Source organism: Delphinapterus leucas, chromosome 13, assembly GCF_059928025.1.
Source record: "Delphinapterus leucas isolate spDelLeu-1000000601 "Yukka" chromosome 13, BTC_Dleu_Yukka2, whole genome shotgun sequence".
Taxonomy (NCBI): domain Eukaryota; kingdom Metazoa; phylum Chordata; class Mammalia; order Artiodactyla; family Monodontidae; genus Delphinapterus; species Delphinapterus leucas.
Window position 1 is genome coordinate 72,563,762 of NC_143141.1, and position 22,300 is coordinate 72,586,061.

The 22,300-nt window shown below is 40.1% G+C and overlaps 1 protein-coding gene across 9 annotated transcripts in view; it reads right to left on the minus strand.

Annotated features, from left to right (window-relative positions):
* Positions 1-22,300, minus strand: part of BABAM2 (BRISC and BRCA1 A complex member 2) — a 462,266-nt gene that overhangs the window by 190,672 nt on the left and 249,294 nt on the right. For all 9 annotated transcript variants that reach the window (XM_022574181.2, XM_089923326.1, XM_089923328.1 and 6 more), the window contains one exon: positions 13,572-13,681. In XM_022574181.2, the coding sequence (XP_022429889.1) occupies positions 13,572-13,681 (110 nt within the window). The remainder of the gene's footprint in view (positions 1-13,571; positions 13,682-22,300) is intronic.

Genomic DNA, 22,300 nt, shown 5'->3' on the forward strand with positions numbered 1-22,300 from the left:
CCAGGGTTCACAGGGAAACAAGCCTCCTGGCTAGCCACAAAGCACAGCAACAAGAAACAACAATGGAAACCACTTGCCTTTGCAGGCACCGGGATCCAACAGGTCCAAAGCTTTCTGCCCCACCAGGGAGTCCAATATGTGGCGACTGTGGCTGAGCTCACGTGGGACCCAAGGGCAGGGCCAGCTTGGCAGGAGGTGGGCTGTGGCTCACCAACCCTCAATTGCTGGAAAAAGAAGCCCGCCCTTATAGAGTTTATAGTCCAGGGAAACAGTATGATAATAGAGGCACAAACACAGGAGGGGGAGTGTGCAGCCATGCTGGAGAGGCAGGTGGTGGTGGGCAGAAAAGTTCCACGGAGAAGGTGGCGATGGAGAAGAATAAAGAGGACAGACCCTATAGGAGAGGAAAATAAATTCAGTGTTCTAGTATAAGAAGCAGTCCAAGCAAAGATACAACAATGAAAAAAGTACAAAGGGTGTTCACAGGAAATCACACACAAAAAACCAGTTTGGCTGAACAACAGGAAATATATAGAAGCCAGATCAGGGTGGAAAGGCAAGCTGGGATTAAAACAGAGAATACTTTGGATGATGAGAGAGCTGTGTTGGTAACAGGGAGGCACTGGTGGTGTGGAGCAAGGAAGGGACACTACATGACCGGAGCTCACTTCAAGAAGATAGTGAGAGTTTTGTGCAAAGTAAACTGAAATAGGAGGAAAAGTTACAAGGCCATCAGGAGACATGGCAATTGAAGGACTGAAGTGAAATGACAGGAGGAATGACAAAAGTAGAGACATTGTGGAGACAGGGTTTCTAGTATAAAACAGCGGGCTGGCTATTGCCCTTGAGATGCAGCACCTGGGCACCGAAGCCCATGCGAGTGCTGTGAATAGAAAGAAGGCCGTGAAGCAGAAAGCGCTCATCTACTGGAGGAATGATGAGTTTGGTTTTAGACACTCTGAATTTGAGGTGTCAACTGTGAACGCACAAAAGGACGTATCTATCAAGTGGCTAGAAAAGCAGGTCTGTAAACAGGGAGAAAAGCTGGGATTAGAAATAGGGATTTGAGGGTCATCCACAAAGAGGCGAGGCCATGAAAGAGGCCTAGGGGTGGAATCAGGGAAACATAATTTAGTATAATTTAATGGGTTGGAAAAGGAAGTAAAGGCAGTGAAGGATGCTAGGAAGGGTCTAAGAATTCCAGGTTTTAGAGGGAAAAAGATATATTATAAAACTCATGCTAGACTATTCACAACAGCCAAGACATGGAAACAACCTAAATGTTCATCGACAGATGAATGGATAAAGAAATTGTCATACATATATACAATGGAATATTACTCAGCAATAAAAAGGGATGAAATAAGGCCATTTGCAGCAACATGGATGGACCTAGAGACTGTCATACTAAGTGAAGTAAGTCAGAAGGAGAAAGACAAATACCATATGCTATCACTTATATGTGGAATCTAGAATATGACACAAATGAACCTATCTACAAAACAGAAACAGACTCACGGACATAGAGAACAGACTTGTGGTTGCCAAGGGGGAGGGGGTTGGGGGAGGGATGGAGTGGGATGTTGGGGGTTAACAGATGTGAGCTTTTATATACAGAATGGATAAACAACAAGGACCTACTGTATAGCACAGGAAACTATATTCAATATCCTATGATAAACCATAATGGAAAATAATATAAAAAAGAATGTATATATATGTATAACTGAGTCACTTTGCTGTACAGCAGAAATTAACACAACATTGTAAATCAACTATACTTCAATTTAAAAAAAAACCTCATGCTAGGAATATTATCATGAAGATCAGATGGGATGCTAAATCTTAAAGCAATTTGAACATTTCAAAGCACAAAACAAATACACTTTTATTGTTACAGTATTACATATTTAATCTCTAGAAAAGCCACACTGCATTGGAAGTGCCACACTTCCAAAGTTTTCCAAAGTCCCCTCCTCACAAATTGATTGGAAATGTGATCTCCTCGTCTTCCCTTGAAGGCTTTCAGTAGTTAATGTCTTTTCTTAGGTGTTTATACAGCTCAAGAACATCAACCATGAGTCACACACTACAGTAGGTACTTTCATATATATCCCACCTTGGAGTGGATGAAACGGAAGCCTAAGATTTATCCCCCTTTACAGAAGATGAAATGAGGCTCGAAAAGGTTAAGTATCTCGAGCAAGACTGCCAGCTCGCAAGTGGAGGAACAGAGGGCTTCTAATGCCAAATCTAATCGTGCTTTTTCTATATACAAGTTGGAACGTGTCATATTTGTTCTTACCTCCCTTACTGATTATAAGCAAACTAAGGGCATAAGCCATATCTCATTTTGAAGCATCTAGCAAAGGGCCATATACTTGGTCACTTTTCACTGCATTTTTTTGCCTGAAAGAATGAATGCATGGATATTTGCAGGCGCACAGGCCTCACTAATGGTGTCTGTGGGCTGGTAAGCTTTGAGTATTTATTTCCGAGGCGGGGCTGGAACTCAACAACACAAAGTTCTAAAAACAAATTCTGTACTTGTGAAAGATGCCGCCTGGTGCGCCTCAGGGGCTGAAGTCCTCTTTTTATGCGCCGAGTGGGAACAGCACAGGGAGTGACGGGTTGGTTTTCTTCAAACTACTCCCACAAACCAGCTCAAGCCAAGGAAAGGGCCCACACCTTTTGGGGAAGAGAACTGTGCATTCTCTGCTGCCCATTTAACCTCCAGTGTCACCGTCAGAACTGCCAGCAGTCTGGGGAGGAGGGGAAGGTAGGGCGGGTTTAGTGCCAGCTCTGATGACGTTATCCTACGATTCCAGCTTTTATGCCAGGAAAAAAAGCCAACTGGCTTGGAATCTAGTTCCCCCCCACACTCCTATTATTCAACCAAAATTTAATTTTCGTAACTTACCACTAGCTTTTTTTGCATACTTTACCACTAACTTTTTTTAATTTAATGAACAGTCCTTTGTGTCTAATTCAACTGACTGGTTTTGGTTCCTTGGAAAACAAATGTATGGACCCTGAAATATGTGCATTTCATAAATGTCCCTTGTTGGAGAAGAACACAAAGTTCTCAGCAGCATTTACTTTGCAAGCCATGTACGCACACAGTGGGAGACCAGGAAACAACACACATCTAAACACTATAAAGGCGACCAGTCAGTCATGCTTTCCAGCGCTGCCAGAAACACCAGACAAAAATTCCAGGACAGACTTCTGAAGTCAGATTGCATCGCAGAGCCTCAAAAATTATAATACACTTGGGAGTTTTCTACCCAATGTCTCTGACAGATGTTCCCTTTTGTGGCAGTCTCTAATTTGGGGGCAGTTGGTATCCATGTCCCTAGAAATCTTTAGGGTACAGTAAAGGATCCCCTTCCTTACATCTGATGACAAGACCCCAAAGTAGCCTTCTCCTATGTCTGAGACTAGTTAACGTGAGCACTTGCCTACTGCACAGACAAGCCGGGGCCGAGATATATCAGCCAGACTGACATGGGGTATCTCCCAAGCTCAAGATATCCTTCCACACCCATGGAGAGTCTTTTCTTGACAATTTTTACCTAATGTGGATCAGGCTATTGGTCTCCTGGGCCTCTGCCTGTCAAATACACTGCATGGGACTTGGAACTTCCTAGAAAGAGCCACAGCAGAAGGCAAAAAGAGTACAAGCCTCGGCTAGGGCAAGCTTCTGGCATCAGCTTCGGGCGGGCCCACATGGGATGCTTTTCCCATGACTCCTGAAAGAACTCTCCAAGTCTGACTCTATAATCAATGCCACGATAGTTAAAAGTTGACAGGATAGCATGAAACACAGAAAACAAATGAGAGCTTAACACAATATCAAAGATAGTACCAACCTCTCTTCACTCAGTTCCTAGAGTCTATCCTATGACCCTGGCCTTAATGAAATGACATTACTTCTTTTCTATGCTCTGAACTCTGCAAGAGTTAACCAAAGATATTAATAACTTTAGCAACTATGTAAGCCCTTAGAAGGTCATACCACAATTTGGCCACTTTCCATTTTAACCTTTCTCTAAAACCTCATTTTTACAACTTCTACTGAAGGGCATAACTTTTGTTCGTTTTTCTTCGGTATTACAAGTGCAGCTCTACTAAGTGAACTTGTATCAACCAGGAAAACTGTACAACTTCTTAGCGCAGCATCTTCACATTTTCTTGTGAGAATTACTTACTGAGCTAGAACACTGACAATTATTGACTATTATTTGCTATTATTTACCGTGTACTGCATTCGTAAAAGCATTAAAGGAATGAAAAGACGTGTTCCTTGCCCTTGAGTTGCTTCATAGTTAAAAGATGAAAAAAAAAAAAAAACGCACACCACTAACTAAATCTATGGTGGGCAGAGTATAAGAGTGATATAAATTCAGTGTTATAAGAACTCAGGGGAAGGCTAGAATAATTGTGCTCAGGGAAAATGGGTGGTAGATGGCATTTGATTAAGGCCTTAGAAAATGTATAATATTTCAATGCAAAGAGGGCATTAGAGAAGGGATTTTACATGGAGGTAACAGCTTTAGCAAAGGCATGGAGGCAAGAGAGTACATGCGAATTAAGAAAACGTCAAGTGAAGCACAGGCTACAGAAGGGGAAATGACTGGAAACTGACCTGGAAAAGTAAGCTGTGGCCAGTTCTTAACATAAAAAGAGGGGGGTAAATGTAGAAAGTCAGATTTTAGAAATAGGAAATCGCTTTTAAAATATTCCCTTCACCAATAATTTTCCCCCTCATATCTTTGACTTTTAGAGTGAGAAATATTTTATTAGCAAGTTCACTTGCAAAGTAGGTGCAATCACTTCAAAGAAAAGTAGTGTGGATGCCGGCAACATTGCTTTTCTGAGCTGGCAGATTCTTGGCTGCAGCTTAACTGGTACATTCTTATTACCCACATCTTGTGATGTTTTACTGATAACTCTTTTTTTGTCATCACCAAAATACCTTCTTAATTTCGCTCATTATGTATGTACTGAGTGGCTACTCCAGAACTAGTATTCACTCACTTGTTTACTCATCCTCTCCTTTTCTGCCCCGACTTGTCCTACTAACCACTAACCCACTCGCTCAGCCCCTCACTCTTCTTCTGTAAACTATATCAGTGATAATAACATTAATAGCTACTACTTGCTATAGTGCCAGGCACTGCAGTTAATGCTTTATGAACAGTATTTAATAGAATGCTCAAAACAACACTATGAAATAGGTATTATTACCCCTATTTTACGGATGAGGAAACAAGTTCAAAGATGTTACCTATTTTGCCAGCTGCTAAGTGACAGAACCCAGGTTTAAACCAGATATGCTTAACCCTGGAACCCTTACCTGTTACCACTTCACTGTACTGCCTTCAACACCCTTTGGCCTCTTACTGCTGTGGGTCAGTATTTTCAGTTATAAATGAAAACATTCATTGAGCGCCTGTTACTGTAAGATCCTGTTCTAGGTGCTGTCATGTATATAAATAGAGGAGAGAATGCCTGTGGGTTATTAATGCTCATAATCTTCCATATTTGAGGATAAACAGCCATGTCTTTTATCGGTGTGTAAGACGGTATGTCCATGATTCATAAATTAAAGCAACTAAGGACAGAGGGGGTGAAAATAGCTTAGTACATGAATGTGGATGGTGACCACATCTCAGACAGAAATCAGTCAACCCTGACTAAATGACTTACAGAGAATTTTAATAATACATTTCAATTGGTCTGTAAAAACTCTCTCTGCTGTTGAAAAATCTGTCCTGTCAAAAGTTCCCAACCAAATCTGCTTACAATCCATTTTCGATGAACCTCAACTTCCTTTGAAGTAGAATAAGCTAGTAAAGCATTTTAGCCAACAATAAGCACATTGCGAGGCTAGTCCTTATAAGATTCATTACTGATGAATAAAGTTATTGAGTTAAAACACAAACGTGATATTAAACTACTTGTACCACAGGGCCTGCAAGATGGCAGAGGACTAAGACATGGAGATCACCTTCCTCCCCACAAATAGATCAAAAATACATCTACATGTGGAACAGCTCCTACAGAACACCGAATGAACGCTGGCAGAAGACCTCACACCTCCCAAAGGCAAGAAACTCCCCACGTACCTGGGGAGGGCAAAAGAAAACAGAAAAATCAGAGGCAAAAGCATAGGGACGGGACCTGCCCCTCTGGGAGGGAGCTGTGAAGGAGGAAAGGTTTCCACACACTAGGAAGGTCCTTCGCGGGCGGAGACTGCGGGTGGCAGAGGGGGGAGCTTCGGAGCCACAGAGGCAAGTGCAGCAACAGGCGTGCGGAGGGCAAAGCAGAGAGATTCCCGCATGGAGGAGTGGTGCCGACCAGCACTCACCAGCCCCAGAGGCTTGTCTGCTCACCCGCCAGGGCAGGAGGGGGCTGGGAGCCGAGGCTCGGGCTTCAGAGGTCAGATCCCAGGGAGAGAACTGGGGTTGGCTGTGTGAACACAGCCTGAAGGGGGCTGGTGCGCCACAGCTAGCGGGAGGGAGTCTGGGAAAAAGTTTGGAACTACCTAAGAGGCAAGAGACCATTGTTTCAGGGTGCGCGAGGAGAGGGGATTCCGAGCACCGCCTAAACGAGCTGCAGCGACGGGCGTGAGCCGTGTCTATCAGTGTGGACACCAGAGACGGGCATGAAACGCTAAGGCTGCTGCTGCAGCCACCAAGAATCCTGTGTGCAAGCACAGGTCACTATCCACACTTTCCCTCCCAGGAGCCTGTGCAGCCCGCCACTGCCAGGGTCCCGTGATCCAGGGACAACTTCCCCGGGAGAACGCACGGCGTGCCTCAGGCTGGTGCAACGTCACACTGGCCTCTGCCCACAGACTCGTCCCGCATTCCGTACCCCTCCCTCCCCCCGGCCTGAGTGAGCCAGAGTCCCCTATTCAGCCGCCCCTTAACCCCCTCCTGTCTGGGCGAAGAACAGATGTCAGAGGGTGACCTACATGCAGAGGCGGGGCCATATCCAAGGCTGAACCCCAGGAGCTGTGAGAACAAAGAAGAGAAAGGGAAATTTCTCCCAGCAGCCTCAGAAGCAGGGGATTAAATCTCCACAATCAGCTGGACGTACCCTGCACCTGTGGAACACCTGAATAGACAACGAATCATCCCAAAACTGAGGCGGTGAACTTTGGGAGCAACTGTAGACTTGGGGTTTGCTGTGTGCAACTGACTAGTTTCTGATTCTTATGTTTATCTCAGTATAGTTCTTAGCACTTGTTATCATTGGTGGATTTGTTTATTGGTTTGGTTGCTCTCTTCCCTTTTTTTCTTACTTAAAAAAATTTTTTTAATTAAAAAAATTTTGTAAAAATATTTCTTTATTTTTTATTTTAATGATTTTTTAATTTTATTTATTTATTTTTCTTTCTTTCTTTTTTTCCTCCCTTTTCTTCTCAGCCATGTGACGGACAGGGTCTTGGCACTCCGGCTGGGTGTCAGGCCTGAGACTCTGAGGTGGGAGAGCCGAGTTGAGGACATTGGGCCACCAGAGACCTCCCGGCCGCATGTAGCATCAATCAGCGAGAACTCTCACAGAGACCTCCGTCTCAACACTAAGAACCAGCGCCACTCAACGACCAACAAGCTCCAGTGCTCGTCACCCCATGCCAAACAACTAGCAAGACAGGAATACAACCCCACCCATTAGCAGAGAGGCTGCCTAAAATCATAATACGTTCACAAACGCCCCAAAACACACTACCAGACGCAGTCCTGCCCACCAGAAAGACAAGATCCAGCCTCATCCACCAGAACACAGGCACCAGTCCCCTCCACCAGAAAGCCTATACAACCCACTGACACAACCTCACCCACTGGGGGCAGACACCAAAACAACAGGAACTACGAACCTGCAGCCTGTGAAAAGAAGACCCTAAACACAGTAAGTTAAGCAAAATGAGAAGACAGAGAAACACGCAGCAGATGAAGAAGCAAAGTAAACACCCACCAGACCAAACAAATGAAGAGGAAATAGGCAGTCTACCTGAAAAAATATTCAGAGTAATGAGAGTAAAGATGATTGAGAATCTTGGAAACAGAATGGAGAAATTACAAGAAACGTTTAAAAAGGACCAAGAAGAACTAAAGAGCAAACAAACAATGATGAACAACAAAACAAATGAAATTAAAAATTCTCTAGAAGGAATCAATAGCAGAATAACTGAGGCAAAGAAAGGATAAGTGACCAGGAAGATAAAATAGTGGAAATAACCACCACATAGCAGAATAAAGAAAATAGAATGAAAAGAATTGAGGACAGTCTCAGAGACCTCTGGGACAACATGAAACACACCAAGAGTCGAATTATAGGGGTTCCAGAAGAAGAAGAAGAGAAAAAGAGAGGGACTGAGAAAGTATTTGAAGAGATTATAGTTGAAGACTTCCCTAATATGGGAAAGGAAATAGTCAATCAAGTACAGAAGTGCAGAGAGTCCCATACAGGATAAATCCAAGGAGAAACACGCCAAGACACATATTAATCAAACTATCAAAAATTAAATGCAAAGAAAAAATATTAAAAGCAGCAAGGGAAAAGCAACAATTAACATACAAGGGAATCCCCATAAGGTTAACAGCTGATCTTTCAGCAGGAACTCTGCAAGCCAGAAGGGAGTAGCACGACCTATTGAAAGTGATGAAAGGGAAAAACCTACAACCAAGATGACTCTACCCAGCAAGGATCTCATTCAGATTAGACAGAGAAATTAAAACCTTTACAGACAAGCAAAAGTGAAGAGAATTCAGCACCACCAGACCAGCTTTACAACAAATGCTAAAGGAACTTCTCTAGGCAGGAAACACAATAGAAGGAAAAGACTTACAATAACAAACTCAAAACAATTAAGAAAATGGTAATAGGAATATACATATCGATAATTACCTTAAATGTAAATGGATTAAATGCTCCCACCAAAAGACACAAACTGGCTTAATGGATACAAAAACAAGACCCGTATATATGCTGTCCACAGGAGACCCACTTCAGACCTAGGGACACATACAGACTGAAAGGGAGGGGATGGAAAAAGATATTCCATGTAAATGGAAATCAAAAGAAAGCTGGGGTAGCAATTCTCATATCAGCCAAAATAGACTTTAAAATAAAGACTATTACAAGAGACAAAGAAGGACACTACATAATGATCAAGGGATCAATCCAAGAAGAAGATATAAAAATAGTAAATATTTATGCACCCAACATAGGGCACCTCAATACATAAGGCAATTGATAACAGCCATAAAAGGGGAAATCGACAGTAACACAATAATAGTAGGGGATTTTAACACCCCACTTTCACCAATGGACTGATCATCCGAAATGAAGATAAGGAAACACAAGCTTTAAATGATACATTAAACAAGATGGACTTAATTGATATTGACAGGACATTCCAACCAAAAAAAACAGAATACACTTGCTTCTCAAGTGCTCATGGAACATTTGCCAGAATAGACCATATCTTGGGTCACAAATAAAGCCTTGGTAAATTTTAAAAAATTGAAATCGTATCAAGTATCTTTTCTTACCACAACACTATGAGACTAAATATCAATTACAGGAAAAAAACTGTAAAAAATACAAACACATGGAGGCTAAACAGTACACTACTAAACAACCAAGAGATCACTGAAGAAATCAAAGAGCAAATCAAAAAATACCTACAAACAAATGACAATGAAAACATGATGACCCAAAAACCTATGGGATGCAGCGAAAGCAGTTCTAAGAGGAAAGTGTATAGCAATACAATCCTACCTCAAGACACAAGAAAAATCTCCAAAAACCCAACCCTACACCTAAAGCAATTAGAGGAAGAAGAACAAAAAAACCCCAAAGTTAGCAGAAGGAAAGAAATCATAAAGAACAGATCAGAAATAAATGAAAAAGAAATGAAGGAAACGATAGCAAAGATCAGTAAAACTGAACGCTGGTTCTTTGAGAAGATAAACAAAATTGATAAAACATTAGCCAGACTCATCAAGAAAAAAAGGGAGAAGACTCAAATCAACAGAATGAGAAGTGAAAAAGGAGAAGTAACAACTGACACTGCAGAAATACAAAGGATCATGAGAGATTACTACAAGCAGCTATACGCCAATAAAATGGACAACCTGAGGGAAATGGACAAATTCTTAGAAAAGCACAACCTTCTAAGACTGAACCAGGAAGAAACAGAAAATATGAAATGACCAATCACAAGCATTGAAATTGACACTGTGATTAAAAATCTTCCAACCAACAAAATCCCAGGACCACATGGCTTCACAGGTGAATTCTATCAAACATTTGGAGAAGAACTAACACCTATCCTTCTCAAACTCTTCCAAAATATAGCAGATGGAGGGACACTCCCAAACTCATTCTACCTGGCCACCATCACCCTGATACCAAAACCAGACAAAATGTCACAAAAATAGAAAACTGCAGGCCAATATCACTGATGAACGTAGATGCAAAAATCCTCAACAAAATACTAGCAAACAGAATCCAACAGCACATTAAAAGGATCATACACCATGATCAAGTGGGGTTTATCCCAGGAATGCAATGATTCTTCAATATAGGCAAATCAATCAATGTGATACAGCATATTAACAAATTGAAGGATAAAAACCATAAGATAATTCAACACCCATTTATGATAAAAGCCCTCCTGAAATTAGGCATAGAGGGAACTTACCTCAACATAATTAAGGCCATATATGACAAACCCACAGCCAACATCGTTCTCAATGGTGAAAAACTGAAACAATTTCCACTAAGATCAGGAACAAGACAAGGTTGCCCACTCTCACCACTATTATTCAACATAGTTTTGGAAGTTTTAGCCACAGCAATCAGAGAAGAAAAAGAAATAAAAGGAATCCAAATCAGAAAAGAAGAAGTAAAACCGTCACTGTTTGCAGATGACATGATACTATACAGAGAGAATCCTAAAGATGCTACCAGAAAACTACTAGAGCTAGAGCTAATCAATGCTTTTGGTAAAGTAGCAGGATAGAAAATTAATGCACAGAAAGCTCTTGCATTCCTATACACTAATGATGAAAAATCTGAAAGAGAAATTAAGGAAACACTCCCACTTACCATTGCAACAAAAAGAATAAAATACCTAGGAATAAACTTACCTAAGGAGACAAAAGACCTGTATGCAGAAAACTATAAGACACTGATGAAAGAAATGAAACATAATACAAACAGATGGAGAGATATACCATGTTCTTGGATTGGAGGAATCAACACTGTGAGAATGACTACACTACCCAAAGCAATCTACTGATTCAATGCAATCTTTATCAAACTGTCAATGGCATTTTTCACAGAACTAGAACAAAAAATTGCAAGATTTATATGGAAACACAAAAGACCCCAAACAGGCAAAGCAATCTTGAGAAAGAAAAACAGAGCTGGAGCAATCAGGCTCCCTGACTTCAGACTATACTACAAAGCTACAGTGCTCAAGACCGTATGGTACTGGCACAAAAACAGAAACACAGATCAATGGAACAGGATAGAAAGTCCAGAGTTAAACCCACACACATATGGTCACCTTATCTTTGATGAAGGAGGTAAGAATATACAACGGAGAAAAGACAGCCTCTTCAATAAGTGGTGCTGGGAAAACTGGACAGGTACATGTAAAAGAATGAAATTAGAACAGTCCGTAACACCATACACAAAAAAAACTCAAAATGCATTAAAGACCTAAACGTAAGGCCAGACACTATAAAACTCTTAGAGGAAAACATAGGCAGAACACTCTATGACATAAATCACCACATGACCCTTTTTGACCCACCTCCTAGAGAAATGGAAATAAAAACAAAAATAAACAAATGGGACCTAATGAAACTTAAAAGTTTTTGCACAGCAAAAGAAGCCATAAACAAGATGAAAACAAAACCCTCAGAATGGGAGAAAATATTTGCAAACGAAGCAACTGACAAAGGATTAATTTCCATAATATACAAGCAGCTCATGCAGCTCAATATCAAAAACACAAACAACCCAATCCAAAAATGGGCAGAAGGCCTAAACAGACATTTCTTCAAGGAAGATATACAGATTGCCAACAAACACATGAAAGGATGCTCAACATCACTAATCATTAGAGAAATGCAAATCAAAACTACAATGAGGTATCACCTCACACTAGCCAGAATGGCCAGCATCAAAAAATCTACAAACAATAAATGCTGGAGAGGGTGTTGAGAAGAGGGAACCCTCTTGCACTGTTGGTGGGAATGTAAATTGGTACAGCCACTATGGAGAACAGTATGGAGGTTCCTTAAGAAACTAAAAATAGAACTACCATACGACCCAGCAATCCCACTACTGGGCATATACCCTGAGAAAACGATAATTCAAAAAGAGTCATGTACCACAATGTTCATTGCAGCTCTATTTACAGTAGCCAGGACATGGAAGCAACCTAAGTGTCCACCGACAGATGAATGGATAAAGAAGATGTGGCACATATATACAATGCAATATTACTCAGCCATAAAAAGAAACAAAATTGAGTTATTTGTAGTGAGGTGGATGGACCTAGGGTCTGTCATACTAAGTGAAGTAAGGGAAAAACAAATACCGTATGCTAACACATATATATGCAATCCTCCCCCCGCAAAAAAAAAGGTTCTGAAGAACCTAGGCGCAGGACAGGAACAAAGATGCAGATGGAGAGAATGGACTTGAGGACACGGGGAGGGGGAAGGGTAAGCTGGGACGAAGTGAGAGAGTGGCATTGACATATATACACTATCAAATGTAAAACAGATAGCTAGTGGGAAGCAGCCGCATAGCACAAGGAGATCAGCTCGGTGCTTTGTGACCACCTAGAGGGGTGGGATAGGGAGGGTGGGAGGGAGATGCAAGAGGGAGGGGATATGGGGATATATGTATACATATAGCTGATTCACTTTGTTATACAGCAGAAACTAACACAACATAATTCTAAAGCAATTATACTCCAATAAAGATGTTAAAAAATAAAATAAAATAAACTACTTGTACCATGTAGCCTGAATGTTGTGTAAAGTTATATAGAACTATTTCGACACAGAAAAATAATTCGAACATGTCATCGTTTTAAGCTATCTGCTTATTCTATTCCCTTCACTAATCTGAATAAGTTAATACTGTCAGGATACTGGTTACATTTTTGCAAACACCTGTAAGCATTACAAATACACAAGAAATTGCATAGGATGTTGTTCAGCAGTCCTCTTTCGGGTAACCATACATACTCAGGGGCATTTGGAAGGAGTCACAATTGTGAATCCAGTCTACCAGGCACAGTATTCACATCACAAACTGCACAACTAAGTCTCATCCAAAGATCACAGTTGCAAATACTAACTGCATTTACTCTGAAATCTAAACTCTGAATAGAATTCATTTTTAAGAAAACAAAGGTCAATAAAGAGAAGTCATTTTAAGAGTCTAAGAGTGGCAAAAGAAGTAGCAAGCATGTTTGATTAACAAGGAGAAGCATCAGGCTACATAACATAAATGACACGGATACTTACTGTTCAATTCGGGGTGACAAGTACAGCTTAGGATACACCTGAGTGGCTTCAGTGTCCTCAAAACTGACAGAAAGGAGGGCCACATCTTCTCCAGGGTCTTCATTCACATCCTTAAACAGTTGGTGAAAAACACAATGCCATCAGTTCCTTCTCTCATGACATCTTTCTGGTGACCAGCTTACAGCCCACTAGCAGTGAGACCAGAGGTGTGAGTTACCTGGATTCAAGACGCCACACATCCTTTGCCACCTACCTAGTCACTCTTTTAGAGTGACAGCTTTCAAACTTTCTGACCAAAGCCTACCACAGTGAGAAAAAGCCTGCCACCAATTTCACTTGTTCCCACATTCCAAGAGGGGAAAAGTGAATCTGGTGATAACAAAGCATTAGACAAAAACATAGTTAACAAATTACAGTAATCATGCTGCTAGCAAGATATATAATGGCTTATAATTTACATAATACATACAAATGGCTTAAAATTTACTTTTTCTGGGATGAAGATGCATTATAAACATGATTTATGGGCTTCCCTGGTGGCGCAGTGGTTGAGAGTCCGCCTGCCAATGCAGGGGACACAGGTTCGTGCCCCAGTCCGGGAAGATCCCACATGCCGTGGAGCGGCTGGGCCCGTGAGCCATGGCTGCTGAGCCTGCGCGTCCGGAGCCTGTGCTCCGCAACGGGAGAGGCCACAGCAGTGAGAGGCCAGTGTACAAAAAAAAAAAAAAAAAAGATTTATATCACTAGACAACAACAAAATCTTAAAATACCCAGTAATTTTATTATATCTACCTTGATAATATAAGTTATTTAAATGGCAAACATTACCAAGAAGCATATCACTATGAAGTATTCCACTGTACATGCAAATGGCAGGGTGTTAATGTATATATCTGCTTTAGCAAAATGATTATGGATGATTCATATGTGAACCACAAGACATACGTATCTTAAAAGGCTAGTTATAAGAATATTATGACAAAAACATTGTTGATCCAAATATGTATCAGGAAACACTGAGAGGTTAACCAAACAACCCACAATAAACTAGACTGATAATGATAAAGCTAAACTTACTGTAATTTATAATTAAAAAGCAAGAATAGCAACAATCGAATGTCATAACCAACCCAAACCAACACGGATGATACACTGAATTGTCCTGAATTAAAATTGTGGGATTTACAACTATGTGCATGTGCTTTATGATTGCTGCCAAGCCCTGAGTATTTGCCAGAGTGCCAGAAGAAAATACCAAATTAGAATAAATTCTCATTGCATGTTGATTTCAATTTGTGAATAGCAAATTCTAAAAACCCTTAATAATTTATTTCTGGTTGATAGTGGCTCCAAGTCAAATGTAGGTTTTTTAAAAAACTTAATAGCATTGCGCATCTTTCACCCCGAAGGACCGGTAAGAACTGACCCACATTTCCGAATCAGTTCACAGGTCCTCAGGAGGGCTCAGCAGCCATCCTAGGAGGGTCCCAACCCAGACTTTAAGAATCACTGCCTGTGAGCTGTGAGAATCTCAGATATGAAGTCCTTCCTTTGATCTAAAACTAACCTCAGCCCTGTTTCTCCTGCATCCTAGGAAGCTGGACATCATGCTCACCTGCTCACCTCTAGCATCTTCAGTGTCCTTGCTCTGCCTTCTATTGTGTCTATAGGATGCACAAGTGTGGCAAGTATACATAGGGACAAGGACTGGAAGTCTCTCCCATCTTAAAATATAAAAATTTTAAAAAGAAAGAAACGAATCATGCTGGTCTCTACCTAGTTCCCTGGGTTCTCTCTCTCCTCCCCTGCACAGACTGCTGAAAGAGTGGTCCACACTCCCTGCCTCACTCCCTCCCCTCCTCTTAGCCTCCCCTTAGCCCACTAGAGTAGCCTTCTGACCCTACTTCTTCCCACAGGCAGCCACTAAACACAGCAAATGCCTCTCGGTCCTTACCTTACTTGATCTCTAAACAGTATTTGACATGGAAATCTCTCTCCTCGGGAAATTCTCTTTCTTGCTTCTAAGAAACTATACTCTCCTGGTCTTCTTCTGTCTCTTGGCCACTTACCCTTCCCTTTTCATTCTCTCTTTTATAACTTCTCAACAAAATTTAGCCTTGTTGTAACTAGTCAAATGATACAGAAGTTTTTAAAAGAAAAAGCATTTCCACCCTCACTTTTCAAGGTAACCAATAGTAACCGTGTATATGGCCTTAAACAGCTTTTTCTATGATCATAAAAACACACACACACACACTTGCATATAAATAACTCTTTAACCCTGTGTCTTGTTTTCCCTAATGGAGTCATATTATACACAGGACTCTACCAACTGCTTTCTAAATAGCCACATAATATTCCACGGCATGGATTTATTTTTTATTTAACCATTCCCCTAGCAACAGACAGTCAGGTTGTTTGTAGTTCTTAGCTACTTGATCGTGCTACAATAAATATCCTTGTATATATACCTTTTACTAGTGGGATTCATATTTCTTAGGAGATAACTAAAACTCAGCTGTTGGGTCAAAGGTTATAAATATTTTACATTTTAATAGAGTTTAATAGATTGTTTTTCTAAAAATTTTGCAGCACTTCACATTTGGACCCATGAGTTTGCATCAGTATGAGAGAGAGCCTCTTTCCGTTCATCCTGAGTCACTGGATAACACTGGCTGTTGTCACTTTTTAATTTAATGTTGGCCATCTGATAGCTGGAAAATGGTATCTCAATTTAGACTCAATGAATGAAGCTGGACAATTTTTTTCACTTGTTTACTGGTCATTTACATTTCTCCTGTAAATTTTCCCAACAAATCCTTTACCCATTTTGCTTAAAGGTTCTTAGACTTTTTTGTTATTGCTGTGTATTAGATTTACTAACCCTTGTCTATCACGTGTATTATACATATTTTCTCTTTTTGACTTCTGACTTTGTCTAGGGGCTCTTCTGACATCAGAAGAAAATTTAGATTTCTATAGAGTTAAATCTGGTTAATAACTCAGGGGTTGTTTAACCATTTTCCTAGTTTTTCATCTAACATTGTTACAATTTTATTTTTACATGTAGATTTGCAATACACATGTATATCTGGAATATATTTTTAGGTGGTATGACACAGGAAGTATGTACAAGGATGATTTTAGTACAGTGCCTGGAACACAGAAACCACTCAATGTCTGCTGAAAGGATAAATCAATAAACAATTTAATGTTAATTCCTAACCGTTTTTCTCCACTCCTAGTGATTTTCAGCAACCTGCTTTACAAAAGTTGCTGTCACCAGTGATGTCTGGAAACTAAGTACTGGCTCCTTGCTCCTGTCCTCCCCCCGCACACACACACCCCCTCAGATACACCAAGGTCCCTAGAACTAGTGGTTTTAAAAGGAAAGCCAAGATTGGGAGTCTGAGTTTATCTATCACTTTTTGCTCTTTTATAGATGATAAAGAGTCCAACCTTGAATATTCCTTTCTGCAAAGTAAGGATGGAAAATTTTAAAAATACTTATAGTCTCAACAAATAGAAACTATGTAATTATATGACTCTAAAACTCATAAAATATCTAAAATAAGGTTGAAGCTAAGCTTGAAAAAATTCACATTCAGAGGGACAAATTCATTTTATTTTATTATTTTTTTATAAATGTATTTACTTCACTTATTTATTTTTGTCTGCATTGGGTCTTCGTTGCTGTGTGTGGGCTCTCTCTAGCTAGAGCGAGAGGGGGCCACTCTTCGTTGCAGTGCGTGGGCTTCTTACTGCGGTGGCTTCTCTCGTTGCAGAGCACAGGCCCTAGAGCACGCAGGATTCAGTAGTTGTGGTGCACAGGCTCAGTAGTTGTGGCTTGCGGGCTCTAGAGTGCAGGCTCAGTAGTTGTGGCTCATGGGCTTAGCTGCTCCACGGCATGTGGGATCTTCCCGGATCAGGGCTTGAACCGGTGTCCCCTGCACTGGCAGGTGGATTCTTAACCACTGTGCCATCAGGGAAGTCCCGGGACAAATTCATTTTATAATCTAAGTGTAGAAGTAGTCCCCCTTTAGAGTTAGGCTGGTCATCTTAAGAGAGACAATAAAAAAAGAACTAACATTGAATTGACTTTCAGATACCTTTCTCCAATGACTAAGTTTCCTTGTTAAAGGTCAAGGCTCTGACCTCAAGTCACAAAACTCTGTAAAAACAAAATAAACACTGCAAAACTTGGGTCCACTAAAAACCCTTTTAATTAACAGCTTCATTCTATATGCCTATGGATAATTTATAATTATTTCCCTTTCCTGCTTTTTAACTTCTCATTTCACTACTATTTAAGCAAAGAACAGAAATGCTCAGAGACAGTCCTCCAAACAACCGGAATGACCCTGGTTTATATAATCAACGTTTATTATCTGGCATCCTGCAAAAAGTACACAAAACATTACTCTGAATATGAAAATAGTTGTTTCCAGGAGTTCCTTTACGAACTACTTTAATATGATTTATTCCCCTTGGTGTGGCACGTGAGTTTTCCCCGAGTTGGTATTTGATTCCTAATGGATACGTAAGTTTGACTTTGAGAGCTTAAATAAGCCCAAAGAGTTCCAAAAATACAAATCCACACAGAGCTGTTTCCAGTTTCTGCAACTCTAACAGGATTGTACATGTGTTCCTTTCCATCTGGGAAATTATAAAGGAAGCTCTTGTACCATGGCTCTTAGAAGCTAACATTACAGCTGTTTATGGTAACCACTAATGGCAGCATTTAGAAAACAGGGGGTGGTTACAGTGTAGTAGCGGACATTTAAAAATGTATAAGTATACATTTTCAGGGCTTTCTATCTGCGCCATTTGAAACTGCAGCAAGCTAAAATGGGGGAAAGACGCCGAATCTGCTGAAGCTAAAAAAAAAAAAAAAAATACTGACTCCTACCTTTATAAAAGCATGTCAGGCACTGATATACATAGGGTGAGGCAATAATGGCCATGATATTTTGCTGAAAACTAACTATGGATTTGGCTCGGCACTTGGCTGTGGCACAAAGAGGTTCCTACGGCTTGCAGTGAATAGTCACTAGATGGTGAGTTCCTTGCAGGCTGGGAGTTTTTCCTGTTCATTTTTGTATCCCCTGTGTCTGGAACATAGTAAATATATAGCAAATTGGTTGGAAAAAAACTGAATTAATGCAGGAATGACTGTAAGAATGAGGAAATAACGGAGTAAAATAGAAAATGCTTTTTGCTAGAAAGATTCTCAATATTTATCTCTTTAGTTCCTTAAATCTATGACTACTTAAGATTTTATCAAAGAAAACTCAAAGCTGAACCATAGGTAAGCGAAGGATATACCGACTAATAAAAGTTAACATTCTGCTTAGGTCATAATGGTTTATCTATACACCTATTCTCAATCGCCGCTCATTGCAAATATCCAAAGGGTGTAGAAAAGACAACAATTAGCCTTGGAAATGAAAGCAAACACAAGTACAATTTATCATTATGTTGTACCTTTCTGATATGCTAATTTTCCAAGTGAGGAAAGCAGCCATTAAACAAGCCCCTATATGTTGAGTGTCAATACAGGAACAAACTATCAATTAACTAATTGGTGATAGACATTAGCTGGACAATATATATTACAAACCACATGTCACATAGGAAGACTAAAAAAGCCACTGTATTTCTCAATTCGAAAAGGCTTACAACAAAGCTATAACCATTACTAGCAAAACCAGTTTGTGGACATAAAGACTATAAGGAAGCTATTATACTGTCTGTCAGAAATAGAGTAAGAGCCATTTAGAGTTACATTTAAAATGATATTAAACAAGACCCAGGATTAATCATGATTCCTAGGGCGAAAAAACTAAGTCTGAGTAAGCACCTCATTATACAAAAGCTATGAGCTTTTGAAAAGATGTAAGCAAATTAAAAATCCCCAAAACAGAACCTTATTTTAAAATATACTAACTGAGGTTTGTACTTTAGAGGCCCAGTATTTTGATATTACAGATTCGTCATCAAATTACATAAATTTAGATTTTTCAAAGTCAGGTTTTTTCAAGTAAGAGAATAAGACTCTCATGATGCTACCGGTCATTTAACAAACATTTAACAAAGTAAGGAAAATAGATAATATGTTACAAATATTACGGAGAAAAATGAAAGCAGGGGAAGGGGGCAAGGAGTGAGGAGGGAATGGAAGTTTCAAGAGAGTGTTCCAAGACAGCTTATGGAGACTCAGCAGTGGCCTCTCATTACTTGCGACAGGAGATTTAGGATGAAAAGTCCTCTTGACTCACTGTGCTATATATCAGCATAAGCAGTCCCCGTCAAAATTTGAATTTGTATTCTACTAGCATTAAGACATGACAATGAACATGCTAGGGAACTGAATTAAATCTTAAGCAAAAGAAATATGCAAGAACGAGGAAAACGATGTACCTGACAGAAGACCTTGGTCTCACTGCTAAGGGGTCTCTGTCCAATAAAGACACTGTTCATTTTTTTTGATATCAGGTCATTTCCTCTTCATCAAAGTGCTGCGAAACATACAAGTGCAAGGAAAGGCAGTGTAGTCGGAAAGCAAAATGGATACAAGAGTAAGGAATCAATGGGCGTCGCGTCCTGTCGGGCCCTTTTGCCCTGGGCACCTCCTTTCCATGCAAGCAGGGGTTGCAGCACTGGGGTTGGGGTTCTGAAGGCCTAGTTACTGCTTATCTCACCACATACTGAGTTCTTGCCTAAAAACTACTTTGATATATGGATATATCTTGTGAAGGTAGCCTTTAAGAGAGTTACCTTTGATTTGGTTTCTCCAAATAGAAATGGGAGTAAAAAGATTCCCTCTGCTTAGTCCAGACAAACTGGGCCACTCCCCATGTATTTTACTAGATCTTGACTAACACTTTTGCACTTGCCATTCCCCTTATCAAAAAGCTCTTTCTCTTGAGGGGGTTGGGAAGGGCAGAATAGGTGAAGGGGATTAAGAGGTACAAACATCCAGTTATAAAATAAATAAGCCACAGGGATATAAGATACAGAATAAGGAATATGGTCAACAATATCGTAGTGATCATTTCATAATGTATGCAGATGTCAAGTCACTATGTAGTACACTTGAAGGTAACATAATATTGTACATCAACTATATTTCAATTAAAAAATAAAGCACAATTTAAAAATGCTCTTTCTCTCCTTTTCTTAATTGGTGTGACTTTAATTTCATTTTTCTTTTTAAAGATGTTTTTTAAGTGTGGTCCATTTTTTAAAGGCTTTATTGAATTTGTGTTTTATGTTTTGGTTTTATGTTTTATGTTTTGGTTTTTTGGCCGTGAGGCATGTGGGATCTTAGCTCCCCGACCAGGGATCGAACCCACACCCCCTGCATTGGAAGGTGACGTCTTAACCACTGGACCGCCAGGGAAGTCCCAGTGACTTTAATTTCTTTAACTCTGATTGTAAATTCACTTGCTCCATTAAGATTCCTTTCAACTGCAGTGTGATCTATGTCTCCCCTGGGTAGCTTTTACATGTTGTCTCATGAATTCCCCATGCTGTTTAAGCAGTGTATATTTTAAATTCCAAACAGACTGTGAATTTCTTGAGGGCAGGGTAGAGATCTCCTACTTCCTATTATGTCTAATAACAACAGCTGACATTTATTCAGTGTTTATTCAATAGTCACTTTCCTTAGTGCTTTCTATGCATTATCTCACACAATTGCCATAACAGCCTTATAAGGTAGGTACTATTATTGTACATTTGCAGAGGAAGAAACTGAGGCTTGAAAGTGATTAAATGGTGAAAATGAATTTTGAACCCACGTATGCTGACTCAGAACCTGGACTCTTAGCCACGATGCTATACCCACTGGCATGCTGTTGGGCACAAAGAAAAGACTCAGTATCAGTGCTCAAAAAAAGATATAAAAAACTTGGAAACCCACATGCAGAAAAGATAGCAGAGATTTACTAAACACATACTTGTCCTCCATTTAGTGTCTAAATCCTGTGTGCTCCAAACGACCATGCGCAACTTAAGCAGCCATTTCTTATTCCCTTTTTACCCCAAATAGACTATCCTGCCTGCACCAATGGGTATTCAAAACTAATTGAGGAGTATATGCTTTATGTGTTTTAATGTTTACTTTTAGAAACTGTGGAGCAAGAAATTTAAAATTTTAAGAGTATGAAGACTAAAAGCTATAAAGGTCACCATGCCAAATAAAATGTATTTGTTTGACATCTTCACACAGACTCAGTGAAGGAAAGAGGATGGCTTCCCCAAGAACACTGATGAGGGTTGTGGAGTTCTAAGCCATAACATCAATCTTCCTTCACTTCTGTACGATTAGGCACACTCTATGATTAACTAACTGTACTCAGTGGAAATAAGAAGAGCTGATTGTTGGGTCGGGAAAGGATAACTACGATGTTCTTGAAACAGCCAGCTCTTAGAAGGGGAGTCCAGGATACCAGGAAAGAGCTGCTGTCACCTACCCGTGTTTTCTAAAAGTGACATCTTGAGTTCATTACTATGAGATGTCACGATACAGTATGGGGTTAGGGTTTTTTTTTTTATATATCTTGCTTATTAGTTTCATAAACAAAAACCATTTCACTGCTCTCATTTATGCAGGAATCTGCTTGTGAAGCTGTACTTAACCTTAATGTGTTGGTTATAGCTTCTGTTTATAAAACTAAATTGAAACACATGTTGTGCAAACAACTTTGGGGAAAAAAATTCCTGGC